The sequence below is a fragment of the Alosa sapidissima genome, chromosome 13 (genome assembly GCF_018492685.1).
Source record: "Alosa sapidissima isolate fAloSap1 chromosome 13, fAloSap1.pri, whole genome shotgun sequence".
NCBI lineage: Eukaryota > Metazoa > Chordata > Actinopteri > Clupeiformes > Clupeidae > Alosa > Alosa sapidissima.
In genome coordinates this window covers 3,165,455-3,181,885 of record NC_055969.1, presented here as the reverse complement: position 1 = coordinate 3,181,885, position 16,431 = coordinate 3,165,455, and the positions used below count along the sequence as shown (strand labels likewise).

Genomic DNA, 16,431 nt, shown 5'->3' with positions numbered 1-16,431 from the left:
TTCACTGTAACATTATCTGATAACTTTATTAACAAGTTAAAAAAAGACAATGAATTACAATATTTACATCATCCAGAAATAAATGGAATAAAATTGTAAACATTCATTCTAGGCAACATGACAACCCACCATCTGGGACCAAATTTTCACAGGAGAAAGGCAAGATGTAGGACCTAAGTCTATGAAGAACTTCAACAGTCAGAAGAGATGGAAAGACAAAAACTAAAATATTTACACATATCCAGTGTGTTATGAATGAGACTGACAGCTAATAGCAGTCACTCAAAAGCTTATTCTCCAATGTTTTTTTTTCCTAATGAGATATATATATATATTTATATATATATATATATATATTTTAAAAAGCTATGCTAGTCCTTATAAAGGAAGAGAGGGATGAAAAGGCAGGTCACCAAAACAACTCCCGGAATTTGAAGGTACAAAAAAAAGAGATATTTCTTAACCAGACATTTTAACAACAGCTTTTAACATTTGATTGAGATTGGAAAAACTCCAAAAAGTTACCTTTTTAGGTTGTTTCATATGATTTTAGACATTTAAAAGGGTAAAAGGTAAGAGTCTTTTCTGAAACACCACAGTTTCAAACACTTGACAAGTAGTTCTATACATAGCTGCATTCGGCATGCAGAGATCCCAGAATGCACCACATGGCACTTGGGCTCTCCTTCCTTGCAACAATGGTTCATTGCTCAGGAAAGACAATCTCAAAGACAGCCAGCAAATTAATAAGGCTGGCAGTTTTGGTACCAACGAGAGTGTTCTCTTGCTTTTGTCTTAAAAAAGAAAAAGAAAAACAAGTAAAAATAGTTGTTCTGGACATAATTATTAGTTCAATTATTGAATGTTTTTTTTATGTGTGTGTGTGTTGAGATAACTTTGTTGTTGGTTGGCATATTCACCGAGCTACAACATATTATTTGAGAATCTAATAAGGCTTTGGGGTATTAGAGCAGCAACTTCCAATACATACAATCTCTGCTATTATTTTCCCCCATAATAAACTGATGGCACACCAGGCTTCTATGTCATCACAACAGGATGGCACATGTTATTTTGCTTTCCATAGCACAAAAAGTTTTTTTTCTATGTAGTTAAATGTATGACCGCACATATTTTCTTAGTCATTCATATGTATTTTAAAATGCAAATGAAAAGCTTCTCCCCTGTGAGATTTCCCCTGCGCAGAGAAATTTCCCTTCTGACGGTGTATTTTATTGAATATAGCACATTTGTTGCTGTTTGTGTTGATGCACAGACCAACATACTGCTACTTCCTAGATCAGAAGATACTTCAGTACTGAAAATGGGTGTGTGGTGAAAGTACTACCTGAGATCCATAGCTACATTGTTGATATCTACTTAACTATATATGGAGTCATCCATCAAACAATAGAGATCGATTTGCACTTGAACCCAATTCATTAAAAACTTCTGACAGACACACCAAATAAAAAAGGGATATGTATATTCTGTATACCTTATATACACAATATATATACTATGCATATATATACTGTGCATACTATGTATAAGAAGTGAAAATATGTGCCATCCTGGAGTTGGTCAGACGTTGTTAAAAGCAGTAAGCGTTAGGAAGTGCAGGGAATGCCTATGGAGGCAAGTGAAACATATCACAAATATCAGTAGCAATTTGCTACACAATTTTAGGGCCAGTGTCAATATCTTAAGATCTATAAAAAATGAAACTTCTTTGACATTAAGATAAATAACACATCAATATTCCTAAAGGAATATATCTGGATTAAAAATGGGTCTAATAAAGCAAACATACAAATAACAAAAAATATTCAGGTCAAATCACAGAAACCTTTCTACTTTGAGTAAAGATGCAGCCCACGATTCGGGTTTTGGTTTTGCAAAAGGCTGCAGATATTTGAGCTCAACAGTCAAAGAACATCCCTCTCTTTTTCCATGCTCCTGAAGCACATGTGTTGATTGGCTGGATTGTTTATGGCTCTGTCTAAACCTAGTCGTTTCCCTGCAAGGCGAAACCAGTCGCTTTGGTAAAATTTACAAAATTAAGTTATCGTGCTCACATGAACGGCCATAAACTAGGCTTTCCAATGATATGTATATCGAGGGTAGGCTGTTGCAAAAAGTATCGCTAAGATGACCGCATCCAAAGTTGCCATGGTTCTCCTGTCACGATACGCCAGAAGAGGAGAAAATCACCTTTTTAAGTCTTCTTTAAATTGTCACGTGCGATAGTGTGAGGGCACAATTATTACAGAGAGGGTTAAACAGTCAAAACGTATGTTTTCCTGTGAAATTTCACAATATGAAAGTGTAGACTGTATACTGTCGAATTATGCGAAAACGTAACGTTATCGTGGATTTTCTCAAAATAGCACCGTGCGCAAAGCGACTGGTTTCGCAGGGTCACATTTACAGGGCCAGGACTGTGCACAAACACCTGAGTTTCTTTTTAAGGACAGTGAGGAGCAATTCACTGAATTTAAGAAAAGGTGATGGAATTAGAATTGAGGACTGCACCTTTACGTGCAAAACTACAAGAGAGTGAAGAGATCAGGGAGCACTTTAGAGGATGACAAAACAGAACCGCCATGACTAGAGGCCCCTTCAGTAAAGTTAGAAAATCAAAGGCCAGTCCGGCTTAATACAATGACCAAGTGTTTGGAACGGACACTGCTTTACTATCCTCATTTTGTACACTGTCTATTACATTCCCTCTTTTTAGTCATCCCAAGAACCACCATCAGGAAGCTAAGATTTGACCCAAATGATGACTTCACAGTTCTATTAGCTATTGGTTACCAATATATTAGGATATGTCCAATGGGACCAAGTTATTCATGGGTTTAACTTTAAACAATAGATGGATTACAACTTAATGTGCAACACTAAAAAATTTAACAATGGATTACATAATGGTTAATTGAGCCTTTTTTTGACAATTTAAGGGTATATGAAGCAGCCCATTCAGTTGACTCCAAATTCTTCACAGCAATATGGTATCGTCCAGCTCATTTTTGGTCAAGCATTTCTTTGTTTTCCTCATTCAAATTGATACTTTTTGATAGATCTGATGGATATTCAGTCTCCAAATTGATTGGACTACTAGGTTGGCTGCCACCTCTATCCATCCAGACAGCAGAGCCAATAAGATGCTGAGCTGTTGTTCCTATTGCTGGGATGAGGCTGGCATCTGAACTGTTGTTAACTGACCTGTCAAGAAAGGACAAATGTCAAATCGTAAACAATATCAGTGGCATGGAAAACTAAAACTAAGTAATAACATTATGCCACAAAAATTCCAAAACCTATAAGTTTTAAATGAAACTGAGTATGATCATGATTGACAGCTGACAAACAGGGACTATTTATATTGCAGTGCAATTGAACTCAAATGCTATAGGCCCATATGTTATCCAAATACAAAGTCTTTTAGTAAAAAACATTACTGTAAATCCTCAAAGTGTGACCGGGGTATTTTATTTACTTATAAAACACAGGTCTTTATTTGGGGCAGGCTTGTATTTGGGGCCTTTATTTCTTATTAGGCTTTTATTCTTAGAAATAAAGTAAAAGGTTACTTATGAAATAACAACTTGCTAGACGCCTTCATGATCAATAACAAATTAGCATACAGTAGGCTAGATAACAGCAAGTTTTTATGGGAGACATGCGTTTCGTTTGGAGTGGCCAACAATATAACATTTTAAGAAGAGCTCTTTTATTTCATTGAGTTAAATCGAAACAATGTCTTCTAGTGCTCGTGGACTGATAGCCCCGACTGTATTTTGGGGCCGGCCTTTATTTATCCGAATCAACCACGACCCCGGTTATTATCCGAGGCCCGGCTATAAATAGAATCCCGGCCATAATTTAAGGATTTACGGTAGTTTTTTTTTTTTCAGACCAGTCCTGTGACAAATCAGTCACTTTAGGGATGTTGAGCCTTGGCCGTAATTCTTAATGAATATCAACACCCAATAATGCATTTGTGAAAAAACTGTCAAAAAAGAAAAGTGAGCAACCAGTATTATAGAAAAAGGAGAAAACTCACATGCCATGCCGAAGTACATGCCGTTCCCACTCTGAGCTATTGGTGAAAGAACGGCCACAGAACTCACAGGGAAAGCGTTTTTCCTTGCCAGTGATGCTCCCACAACTTTGGGAGCAGGGAGTCTCTGAAGAATCGCTATCTATATGGTAAAGTAAAAAAATAAAAAAAGAGTAGGTGCTACTGTAAGCCACAACAACAGATAAAATTATAGAGTCAGAGCCTGACACAAAGTGGATTTATATGTCATGTTCTATATCTGGCAATATACTGCTATATTGTTGTTCAAAGAGACACACACACTTACTATTTTAATTAAGTTTTCTTCTCATACCCTAAAAAAATCTTAAAAGCTAAAGAAAATATATGTCCAAAGGTTGTCGTAGCACTACTACTTGGGCGGAGCACCTGAAAAGCTCCATTGTTACTTCTGCAAATCCCAAGAAGCAGTGCTTTGCCTGAATGAGAATAAAGCAATCGAGCTAAAAGCCCAGGCTGCTAGCTCTCTCACTAGCATGACACTTAAGGCGTCGAGAGGGAGGTTTACCAACGTACATTACGGCACAGCTACGGACCAGCTGGTTACAGTTACACACGCACAGAGACAAGAAGGGTATACATCATCATATCTAATTCTGGGGCAGACAGCAAATACGCTTATTTCCCAAAATGTTGGTGTGTTCCTTAAAACATTACAGTGTAAAATGGATAATGTACAGTTCTACAGTTTGGAAAACTAAGTCATTATTTGCACTGTTTTGGACAATGTATTCAACGTTGGGCCCATCCCTACCTTCATATAATTAAACAATGCTTACATGTAATAGCTTATATCTTTCTGAGCCCCCCACTCTTATTCACTAATGCTGTACCTTTAGCCTCAGGCCTTTCAGACTCATCTTCTTGTACATCCATCTCATTAACTCCCACCACTTCTTCATTTTCCTTCTGCTCCTTTGTTCCTTCTTCTTCCTGTCCTTCAACCTGTTCCTCTTCCTCGCCACTGCTGAGGTTGTTCATCTTATTCTTCAGAGCCTCCAGCTGGTCCAGACTGACCCGTCCCATAATCTCAAAGTTTCGTATCACCTGGGGCATAAAGAAAGAGGGTTTTAAACATTGGCAGATGAGGAAAAACTGGTTACACTAAGAAGGTTTACTATAACCCTTCATATAGCTAGCTACTGTTGGTATTTCTTTAACTAGGCTTCTGTGCAGCAAGACTTAAAATGTGAATTACAAATTAAACTGAATTTAGTCAGTCAGTTAGTATACATGTCATACTTATCCACTACCAGGGAGCAAGGGTCTGAGATAGACATGTAATAGTACACAACATAATAGTACAACAGACAGTTGGAATACCAATATAATAAAGGCTGAAGCCTGACCTTGTGCTCATCCCGCAGGTGGTTCTCCAGAGCCTGCTTGTACTTGCTGTCGTAGTAGCAGAGCTGGCACTGGTAGGGCTTTATCTCATCATGCTTATGGATATGCAGCTGGAGGCTTTCATCACTAGAGCAGGTGAAGGTGCATTTGTGGCAGCGGAACACAACACCCTGCAGGTGGCGTGAGAGCTTGGAACGGGACACCTCTAGCGGTACAACACGTTCTTCTGAAGAATGACAGAAAGCGGAAAAAAGGAAAAAGAAATGTAGAGGAGACAAGAAAAAGAAGACAGGAAAAGAAGAGGTAAAGAGAAGGACAAGGTTGACAGGTGAAAAACAGGTAGGTCTATCCATTATTTTTATCCATTTTTTTAATGAAAACCCCTGAACAACCAATATATATTTGTCATGATAGTTGTGCAACCTGCATTATGTGTACTGCGCAGTCAGGCCCCACAGTGGGCTCAAACCTGCAGCACATGAGCATTGGCGGATGTGGTACCGAGTAGACTAAAACTCATGGGTGCTAGCATCTGTCGCTAACATATTTCTAAGGGTGTTGTGACATGTTGGTGTTTATGTTTTTCACTACAAAGATTAGCATTGTGCCAAAAGTTTTCCCATTATGCCATACATGACTGAGAGTCTTCACTGAATGAGAAAAATAAATAATTTGTGGGTGTTTCTTGGAAGAACAAAAGGTTTATTTCAATTTGAAGCAGATATAGAATGGAAAACAGTTTTTACCTTGGCTTTGTTGAATAAGTAGCCGATTCATGGCCACAGAGCTACCTTACCCCAAACCCAGTTGTTTCCTCCTTCATGTGTAAATCACAGACTTTGAAATTGCCACTAAAAACCGGCTAATCTGAACAAAGACAGAGTGTGACGCCGAACACGGTCTGTGACATCTCTGATCATTGCCCCTCTCCACATATTATACTTCGAGTTGGAGATTCAGGTAGAAGTTGCTGGAGCCCATTATGAGCAGTCATACAGCATAAAGCTCACTTGTTCATGTGGCTGCCAGATAAGCATGAAGGGTGCAAGATATCTGCGGAAAAATGGGCCATTTTATTCCCCAGCCTATATACAGGGATGTAAATGGGCTTGTAAAACAGACCATAGCTGCATACCTTCTATGTAAACAGAGAACAAGTAAAATACTCTGTTCATCCATTCTCTGTCTTCTTTAAGACTTCCATATGTATTTTGCAAATGCAAATCATCTACAAGTTCCATAACTGTAGTGAAATTAGTTGTAATATTAATTTAATTATAAATCAATACAATCAACACAAAGGGGATATAATTATCAATGATTAGATTTAGAATTATGCTTTAATAGTCACTGTTTTTTGGATGGATCAACTTACCCTTACATGAGGTAAATTGAGCCACACTGCAAGTTTGAAGGTTTGATGGCAAACCTCCTGATCTTGTGTTGTAGTATGCCATAGTTGTATTAATGTTATGTATGATACTTGTATGTTTGTTTTTTTGTTAATATTGAAACTATTTATTTTCATTGTTGATATCTGATAATATTATCATTTATTGTTGTTACGATTATTGTTATTGTGTTTAATGTAGGCTTTTCAACTTTATTTGAAACTATTATTTTTTTATGGATGAAACTATTATTTTTATGGCTTTGGACAAAAAACAACACAACTGTAAAATAACATAACCATAACCTGTTTTTGTAAAATGTAAGTAAAATAGAGCAAAATAGCATTTTTCCACGTACAGCGGTTACCAATTTTGGTGGTGAATAAAGTGAATATAGTGAGTTGTAGCTACATGTTAACAGTGTCCAGTGTTTCAGATTTAAATTTAAATTTTTATGCTTGAAGAAACACTAGGATCTCACCTCTGTGCAGGACAACATGGTCTATCATATTGCTTTTGTATTTGGTGTGGTAGAGGCAGAATGGGCACCGCAAATCTTTTGGCCCCTCTTCAGGGGCACTGGTATGGCCAGCCTCCACATGAATGGTGAAGGTTGACCTGAGAGAAAAGCCAACAAGACTGAGTGAAGGATGGACAACATACTTCACCAAATGCAGCATATCTATGATGTGATAAGGAATTCAACCAAGCTTGCCTATCCCTGGTCTTACTTGTAGCAGGTGAAGAAAGAGCAGTCCTTGCACTTGAAGAGCTTCTTTCCCCCATGGCGATCACGGTAGTGCCGACGTAGACTCTGCATGTAGCCAGAGCTGAACTCGCAGAACTCACAGGTGAGAACGCTGTCTGGACGGGACTCTGCTACTACACCAGAAGCTGCAGGGGGGCTACAGGAGGATTGGTTCCGTGAAGCAAGCTGGTAGTGGCTGAGTTGCTGTTGAACGTCAGCAGGTTCCAAGTAGCCTGGTTCTAGTATAGAGGTAGAGTAGAAATACAGAAATGATCATTATAAAGAGGACCATTTTGTAACACTTGGTCACTAATGAATGTGAATAGTAGGCCAACAGATGCCTGTCATTTCTTGCGCTTTGCCCTTCATCATATTTAGTAACGGAAGAGTTGGTACATGATAATTTACTCAAATCAAACTTTATCTAGCCTCAAAGAACACTCATTATAATTTCATTCCACCACTCTTCATTCTGTTTTTGTTGTACTAGGGTGTGTCCGCTGGTGTTAAAATGCCTCTTTCAGCAACATGCCAGCAAGTGCAGAACCAGGCAGAAAAAAGGCATACATTTGACTTTTCAAAATGCACATGATGCAATTCTGACTTTGCAAAGAGTGGAAGAAAAATCACATGAATCTATCCGCATGAGACTTTGATTTATAACACTAATGCATCATTCACAACAAAGACAGTATGTAAATGAGGGTAGCCATTCCAATCTGCATGGAGAGGAGTAATCTGTCTCTCTAAGTGTTTCCAGCACCTAACATTGCATCCAAGCATGATTTAGTAGGTAGAAAACCCAAAACCGATGCAGTCTACAAGGGTCTGAGGCAACCACAGAAGAGAAACAGATCTTCACCTACAATCTATTCCTTATGAACGTGAACAGAGCCGCTTCATTACAATAATTAGATGCATTAGCAAGCTTTTCAAACATGTTTAAGACTTATATATTAGCAATAGGAAGATCTAGGACTTTCAATAGCCGTGCACTCTGGCTAACATTTGTTTTTTAAGACAAATTCGACGGCACAAATATCACCTCTGTTGACAATTCAAGCTATTAATATTTGAAAATAGGGCGCTACCTCCTGCAATGGATAGGGGTGGGTATCTTTTGGGTTTTATCCTATACCAGTGCTAAATAGACACGTTTAAAACGGTACCGTTGCCTGAACCAGTACTTTTTTAAGGACATGCCCAAACTGATGGCCGCTTTGAGATGAATTTGAACTTGAAATTGAACTATATTCGCTGTTTTATCAATACCTGCAATTGCATTGTTTCTATTGATACTATTGATAAATAATTCTAATTGCAGATATCTGAAATTCAAGATAGATGGCTTGCAATAGCCTATGAAGTTTATCTTTTTAATGTTATAAAATGGCTTGCCATAGATGCACCCGTTGCCAGCTCATGGGCAAACCCAAGTAACCTAATCGAACAGATGCCTTCCCCTACTTTCAAGTTCAAGTAATGTGTCCCCAAATGCTTCATTACATTTGAATGTGTTCCCCACACAATAGTTTAATAGTTGTTTCACATTCCAAATATTTTGATTCACAGCCACAATTTACAGACCATTTAGCTTTAAGCATCTTAACTGCGTTTAACGTAGCTACTATACATAGTAGTTGACAACCTGTCATAGATCTGTAGAGAAATGAAACACTGAAATCCACCTTTTCATTCAGTCTGGTTACTACCGTTTGTGTCAGCATCACTGCCATATTGGAACTAGGTATTAATGCCTAGCCCAAATAATGCCATTGAAAAAGCTGGCAACACTGAGAAAATGGAAGTGTATAATTTCAAGAAGGTAAAGGTGTTAAACATATTTTGCGGTTGGCAGCCAAGAGGCTCCAACTGAGTCCATAAGGAATAACCCATATGATGTATGTGACTGACCTCCAAACAGATTTTACATACTATGTTTTATATAAGTGCATTCCTAATGTTCCTAACATTCAAACTGTTTACTTTTTAAAAGACTAAGCCAAAACCTAAACCTAACAGAAAAGGCATGAGTTCCTCAGAAAAGTCAACCAATATCAACCAGTTTTGAATAATGAAAAATGATTACAATGTCATGGATTCCTTGTCGAGTCACTGAAAAAGTTGGAAACATGGCGAAAATTCCTTGTAGTAAGTGGCTTTGGGTAGGAGTGTCAGCTAAATGGCTGAACATAAATGCAATGTAAATAAAATGGAGGTATCGCTTTTCAATGTCACTTTTGTCTCTCCAATTTATTTACAGTCTAGCCAATATTTTTACTGGTTGTGTCGAGGAGTTATGCTGTATAGGCTTCACACAGTGAGCAAATTAAAATTCATGTATTCCTCCCTTTGCCTCTTACCTTCCCCTTCCTGTGTCAAATTCATGGGATCAGTGCTCAAGGTGGGCCGTGGGGAGCGCAATGCTGCCCCTGCCCGAAGTTTGGGGAGTGTTAGCATCTCTCCATGGACCCTCAGAGAGTGCTCCTTCAACTGGCTGATGGTTATGGTGGAGAAGGCGCATGATAAGCACTTGTAAGGGTTCTCACCTGAAAGATAAATGAAGAAGTTGAATAAGCAGCAGAATGGAGAAGGGAAAACTAAAATAGAAACAGGAATAACAAGATAATTAAAGAAAAAAGTACACCATGGCAATAACTTTTTCTCTTGTGACTGAAGGTTCATTTCAAAGTAACAAGGTGGAAGAGTGTTCAAGGGCATAGTAATTGCCATAATATGGTGAGACGTGAAAATCTTACAGTTGGGTAAGTCTGAATAGAACTGTGCTGCCATTCAATGACTTTGGCACTTTGAGAAGACCAACGTTTAGGTTTTAGCAGCAACTGATTCCATAGAGCACATATTATTTCTTTGCAAATAATCTTTGTCAAAAACCATCTAGGCTTTGAAAATAGTCTGTTAATATAAGCACAGTACCACTGAACACACACAAAATATAACGTGATACTGGGTGGCTCTGATTGAGTGATTTATCTTCAGCAAATCATACATGATTACAGTTACTTAGATGTCTGGCCTCTACAAGAAACCAGACAGTATTCTTTTTCCCCGGTTTTGCCCCGGTCTGATGTAGTTGATAGTTCACACATGTATTCAGCTTGTCTCATTTTATCATACGATATTGATAAACTAATAAACTTTTCAAAATTGAAGAGGATTCATTTTATGAATCTTTTGGAGTGTGTTGTACAACAAAGTCTTGGGAGAGGATTTACTAAGTAGCCTAACTGTACAATCAATATTCTGAAATGGCAGTCAAACCCTAACCAAATCCTACTGGTAATTTGTGACACTACAGTCCATTAATCATCCCATCAAAATGTGAGTAACCCTTGTGCAATACCACTTAAATGTCAACTGATTCAAAATATTACACCTTACATTACTTATGGCTGGGTTCATGGTAGGGGTGGGCGGGAGGAGCACTCGAAATCATGCATTGAAAGTCCATGCATTCACTAAATTCAGGTGTATGCAACAGAAGTGAGAGAAGCCTGCTGGCTACAGCAGAGCAAGTCACATGATCGCTAGTGGGACCACCTTGTCACACGCATGCCAAATGTTTATTTTGTGTGGCTACTTGGTAGCTTCAGACTAGCTTTAGACTTTCTCTTGGTTCTCTTCGGAAACTGTTAGGCCTTATCTATCTTCTCTAATGTAGCTGGCTTGACCATGTAGTTGCCACACACAATGGGGGCAGAATTGGAAATGTGTCATAGAGTAGTCACTGGTTAGATTATTGGTTATTGGGGGCCAAGCAGCGAAGCTGCGAGGACCTCATTGTGTTTCTACGTTTTCCTATTATTATTATTATATGCAATGGGAGTCTATGGCAGCCCATAGAACCGTATGGTAAAAAGTTGGGAAATTTGGCACACTGATTGGGGACGGTCCCATGATTCATGTCACCAAGTTTCATGCCGGCAACTCGAACCCTCTAGCGCCACCAACAGGCCAAAGTTGGACGTGCGTTCATGCACGTAACTTTTGACCTGTTGGTCCGATTTTCAAAAGTCAGGTATTGTTGGAATCCTTGGACCAAGCCGAGTTCAACGCACCCTATGACGTCCGCCATGATGGATTTCATCAAAAACACTTAAAATGTATCAGGGGTCACATACTTTCTCTGATTCCCACCAAATTTGATACAGATCATCTTCAGACCAAGCCTCACAAAAGTTATCACTTTTTGTCTTCGGAAGTATTACCGTTCGCCCGTAAAAGCCAATCAAAATTTGCGGCGAAGCCGCCAAACAGGAAGTGAGCTCATATCTCAGCAACCCTTGCATGTATCAAAACCAAACTTGGTGACCTTTGACCTCTAGGGGGCCCTGTAATTCACAAACATGCCTTTTGGCCTGTAGCTGCTGCTGTGCTTAGAATTAAATTGTACTAGTGGTGTCTGGTAATACTGTGAAAGGTCCTTAGGTCAACTGAGGGCAACTTGTCACATCAATATAATTTATTCGGCCGCCATATTTGATTTGATCAAAAACACCAACAATTTCGCACAGGTCACAAATTTCATCTGATCTTCACCAAAATTGGCACAGACCATCTTCAGACCATGCCTTGTCACTTCATTTATTTCTGTAACAATTAATAGAAGCGTTCGCCCGTCACATCCAATCGAAATTTGTGGCGAAGCCGCCAAACAGGAAGTGAGCTCATATCTCAGCAATCGTTGCATGTATCAAAACCAAACTTGGTACATGGACTCATGACCCCATCAGGTGAATGCCGAAGAAATTTTGTGACCTTTGACCTCTAGGGTCACTGCAATTAGCAAAAATGCATTTTGCCTTGTAACTTTTGACGTGCTAGACGTGAAACTTGCTTTGACAGCTTATGGCCATACGTCTGATTGCAGCATTAAGCTAACAGCATTTCGTTGCCATGGTTACTCCGGCCTATCTGCTTGGCCCCCTCATTGCTGCTTGCAGCTATATTTCTTATAATGATGCTATTCATAAATAATGAGCTGTAAAGTAACTCAAACTTTTAAAAAAATATGTTTTTAAAGGATATCAACTAATTATCTTATCATCAAAATCACAAAAAATATTGAGATATTATTTTTTGTCCATATCGCCCACCCCTAGTTCATGGCAAACATGCTGGACCCCATCTGGGCTAATCAGCTCTTCAGCACAAAACTGCAAAATTAAGAACATAACAAGAAGAATAACTAGATGTACCCCAAAATATGACTGCCGCTCAGTCCTGTACATCCTCTCCACGAAAATAAATCATGCTTGTCAATTTGTTTCCATCTCCTACTCTTGCAACTTTTGTATATGCCTGTACAGGTGGGTTTCTACAAATTAGAATATCGTGGAAATCGATTTCTTTTGACGTGGCTCCATGCCTGCTGCTGCAAACTAAAAGCCATTTTGTTGCTAATTCAAACAACGGTGTTCAAAAGTTTGAAGTTGTTACCATCCATAAATAGACCCTAGGGTGTGCGGCGTGCGCACAGCGAGCCATCCCTGGTTCTCTAACAGGCATTAATGTATAGAAATTGCAAACAGTATTTTTTAGGTAGACAAATAATTTACTTTACCCAGTGCAACAAACATACTTATAGACTACAGTATATATTTCTGAAATATCAATATTATAGGTCATAATATACACACTACATCACAATTATTCAATATAAAAATACTGATTAGGAAAATGCAAGCAAGTATATTTTATAAACTGAAAATGGTGATGATTCTCATGGGGTTGAATACTTTTGCAAGACACTGTATATTCTTTTCATCAGGTCTTATTACCTGCATGTGCTTTGAGCAGATGACTCTTCAGTCGGCTTAGATAAGCAGACTTAAAGGGACAGAGTTTACACCGGAAAGGCTTGTGATGGCCATGATGAGACTGGATGTGACGATCCAAACTAAGAACAGGATGAGAAAGAAAATTTGCACTCAGAAAAGAGACAGTTTTAGCATCAATGTTACACCACTTAAAAGGTACAGTGTACAACTCTGGTGAACGGTTGTTGTTGGTATTTGAGCTCAACAGCCAATCAAATTACATTCCTCCCCCCTGAAGCCTCTTCCTAGACCTCTTATTATTACAGTGCATGCAAATTAGTGTTCATTTTGTCACCTATTTTTAATTTAGTCTTAGTCTTGTGTCAAATGTCCTTGTCATAGTTGTTGTCATATTTAGTCTTTCAAATATAATTTTTGTTTGAAGTTTTAGTCGACTAAAAGTCTTGTAAAAAGTGTCTGGTTTGCTGATTTAAGAGACACATTCACAAGTGGTGATTACTCAAGAACGGCTTATTGTACAGAGGCATGCTTTATATCTTCGTATTCAATAAGGTCTGCTGTTTATTTATATATACACGGTTTGCCATGTGTTGAGTAAAGAGTTTGTGAGATATTTCACCGAGAGTAATGGGTGTGCAGAGACATTGGCATAATGTAAATATGATTCAATTTCATGTAAGTTCAACGTTAATTTTCTCGCGAACCGTTTATCACAAAGTTTAGCCGCTAATGTAATTGGAAAGCTTAGGTTCCGCTTTTTCAGAAGCATGTGATATCTGTATGACGAGTAGGCCTACTCCGCAAATCAACAGAGAAGGAGGGGTGTGAATTTGGGCAACCAGGTGATAAGCGGGACAATGGCCTTCTAGGTGTCCTGTTATATGGAATTAATGGATTCCTCCACTGCGCGTCAGGGAGTTCTTTGCCCCCCCCTCGTCCACTAATTCCGTATTCCGACCCTTCGGCGGTCGTTATCCCTTACTTATCACCCGGAGAGAAGAAATACTCTTTTCTGATTGGCTGGCGGGGTGGCTTTTAATTCTGAATAATGGGACACCTATGAAGTAGATCTGGTAAAAAAAGTTTAATCGCTGTTCCATATCAATGCTTATGAATGGTAACTATAACAGCGATAGTAGGACGACGGTTGAGCCTGGAAGCAGGCTAATGAAAAGTCCCTGGTTCAGCCCCAACTCTGCTCAGCCTCAGACAAAAACACTGAAGTCAGAGGTTTTTCCTTAACCACCAGGGTTTTACCTCTTTGTGGAAAAGCACCATTACTATATGAAATGTGGAAACGGCACAAAAAAGAAAACTCAATCAGGCAAAGTTAAAACTGAAAAGAACTGTTTTCTTACTTGTGTCTAAAGGGAGAAACAAATTGACAGTACTGGCAGCTATACTTGTCCTCCCGAGAGAAGAGAGCCATGGCTGAGTGACTTCTCTCGTGAGACCGGAGACCCTGCATAGACATGAAGATACGGTCACACTGGGCGCAGGGGTGACCGCCTGTCCGTCTCTCCTTTTCCTGGACAGACACAGGTGCATTCACAACCATAGGCTTCTCCCCTGTTTCTATGGGGACATCTCCAGTGGAGGCCATATCAGCCACAGATAAGTCCATCTCTGAAGACACAGCATCGTCAATGGGCAACGAGTCCTCTGTGTTGCCATTGGGAATGGCATCCTCTGCACCAGGAAACGATACTTCTGTGATATCCTGCTGAGAGAAAACAAGAGGGGGAAAGCATTAATATACTACCTTTGCTAAAACCATTCAATAAGCCAATAAACTAAATAAAAGTCAATTCATGGGATTGTTCTTTTGGCTGACTTACACCAGAGTAGTAAAAATAGCTAAACAAAAGGTAGATGAAAAGAAAGAGTATGTACTTTATTGATGTACATTCTTTTTTGCCCAGACCAAATGGTCTCCAATGTCTGTGATGTTTGTGTAAGAAATGTTACAACATTAAATCCACCACATCCCACACTTTTTATTTGGGAAAACATATCCAAGGTATGCCTATGCAGATGTGAGACAACAAGTTTGTCACTGCCAACAGGAAATTACCGAGAAAGACCCGCAGGAAATTCAAAAGAAGAGGACCTGACCCACATCATAAATAACTTATTGCATGCTTATAGTCTGCTTCGTCAGCCTTCTCTCACCACAACAGGCCTCTCATAAGTAAAGATGGGAACACCACATAATGACAAAAAAGGAGCAAAATGTTTTTGAAAAACTGTGTGATCAGAGAGTTTGGCTTCCTGGTGCTACACACAGTGAGAAGGGTTTAGGATAGATACTGTACATATCCATATACATGTAGATTCTAAACATATCTATTAGGGGGGGGGGGGGGGGGCACTTGTGCACTGTGCCAAAAGTATAAACAGTATCTGGTATGTGTTGTGATTTGCTTAATTTCAAATAAAGCCCAATATACTGTAGACTAGTCTGATGTCAGTAATACATAGCAGAAAGAAACTTGTAGCTGTAAATTGATCATTCAATTCATGCAGACAAATTATATCAGACAATTGTGTGATACTGATGATTGTTACAATAATATAGGTTAACTAAAGCAGAAATTCCTGAAATGAAAATATAAATGCAATATGTAACAAACATATTTTAAGCTTTTGTTGTTAAACTCAGTTATGGTGTAGGGAAGAGACAATAGTGAAGTTGTGTCACCTTCAGCTGGCCTTCTTTAGCCTCACCATACTGCACATGTTTTCGCAGGTGGTTGCAGATGGCTCTGAGGGTGGGATGGACCTCCACACAGAAATTACACCGATAGCCTATTGGGGTTTTATCAGCAGTGGCATCCAACTAAATGGTAGGAAAACAATGACTAGAATTGGTTGACATTCAGAAGAAATTATGTCATAGTAACTAACTATAACATAATTATGGTATAGTAACTCTTGGGTCACTCTCTTAAAATGCATATGTTATACATTGAAGTAAATGTATAACATATATGCATTATGTTTTGTCCAAAGGGTTAACTTAAAACACTACATCAAGGT

General features: G+C 38.8%; 1 protein-coding gene across 3 annotated transcripts in view; it reads right to left on the bottom strand.

Moving 5' to 3' along the window:
• znf462 (zinc finger protein 462) overlaps positions 1-16,431 on the bottom strand; it is a 40,719-nt gene continuing 24,288 nt past the window's right edge. Inside the window, exons 4-13 of one of the 3 annotated variants that reach the window (XM_042060562.1) lie at positions 16,094-16,231; positions 14,751-15,112; positions 13,393-13,511; positions 9,955-10,140; positions 7,575-7,830; positions 7,325-7,461; positions 5,455-5,678; positions 4,939-5,152; positions 4,070-4,208; positions 1-3,228 (exon numbers count right to left, since the gene is read on the bottom strand). In XM_042060562.1, the coding sequence (XP_041916496.1) occupies positions 3,027-3,228; positions 4,070-4,208; positions 4,939-5,152; positions 5,455-5,678; positions 7,325-7,461; positions 7,575-7,830; positions 9,955-10,140; positions 13,393-13,511; positions 14,751-15,112; positions 16,094-16,231 (1,977 nt within the window). In that variant the 3' untranslated portion in view covers positions 1-3,026. Of the gene's footprint in view, positions 3,229-4,069; positions 4,209-4,938; positions 5,153-5,454; positions 5,679-5,699; positions 6,506-7,324; positions 7,462-7,574; positions 7,831-9,954; positions 10,141-13,392; positions 13,512-14,750; positions 15,116-16,093; positions 16,232-16,431 lie in introns of those variants that run through there. The other 2 variants (XM_042060561.1, XM_042060563.1) reach the window with 2 other exon arrangements.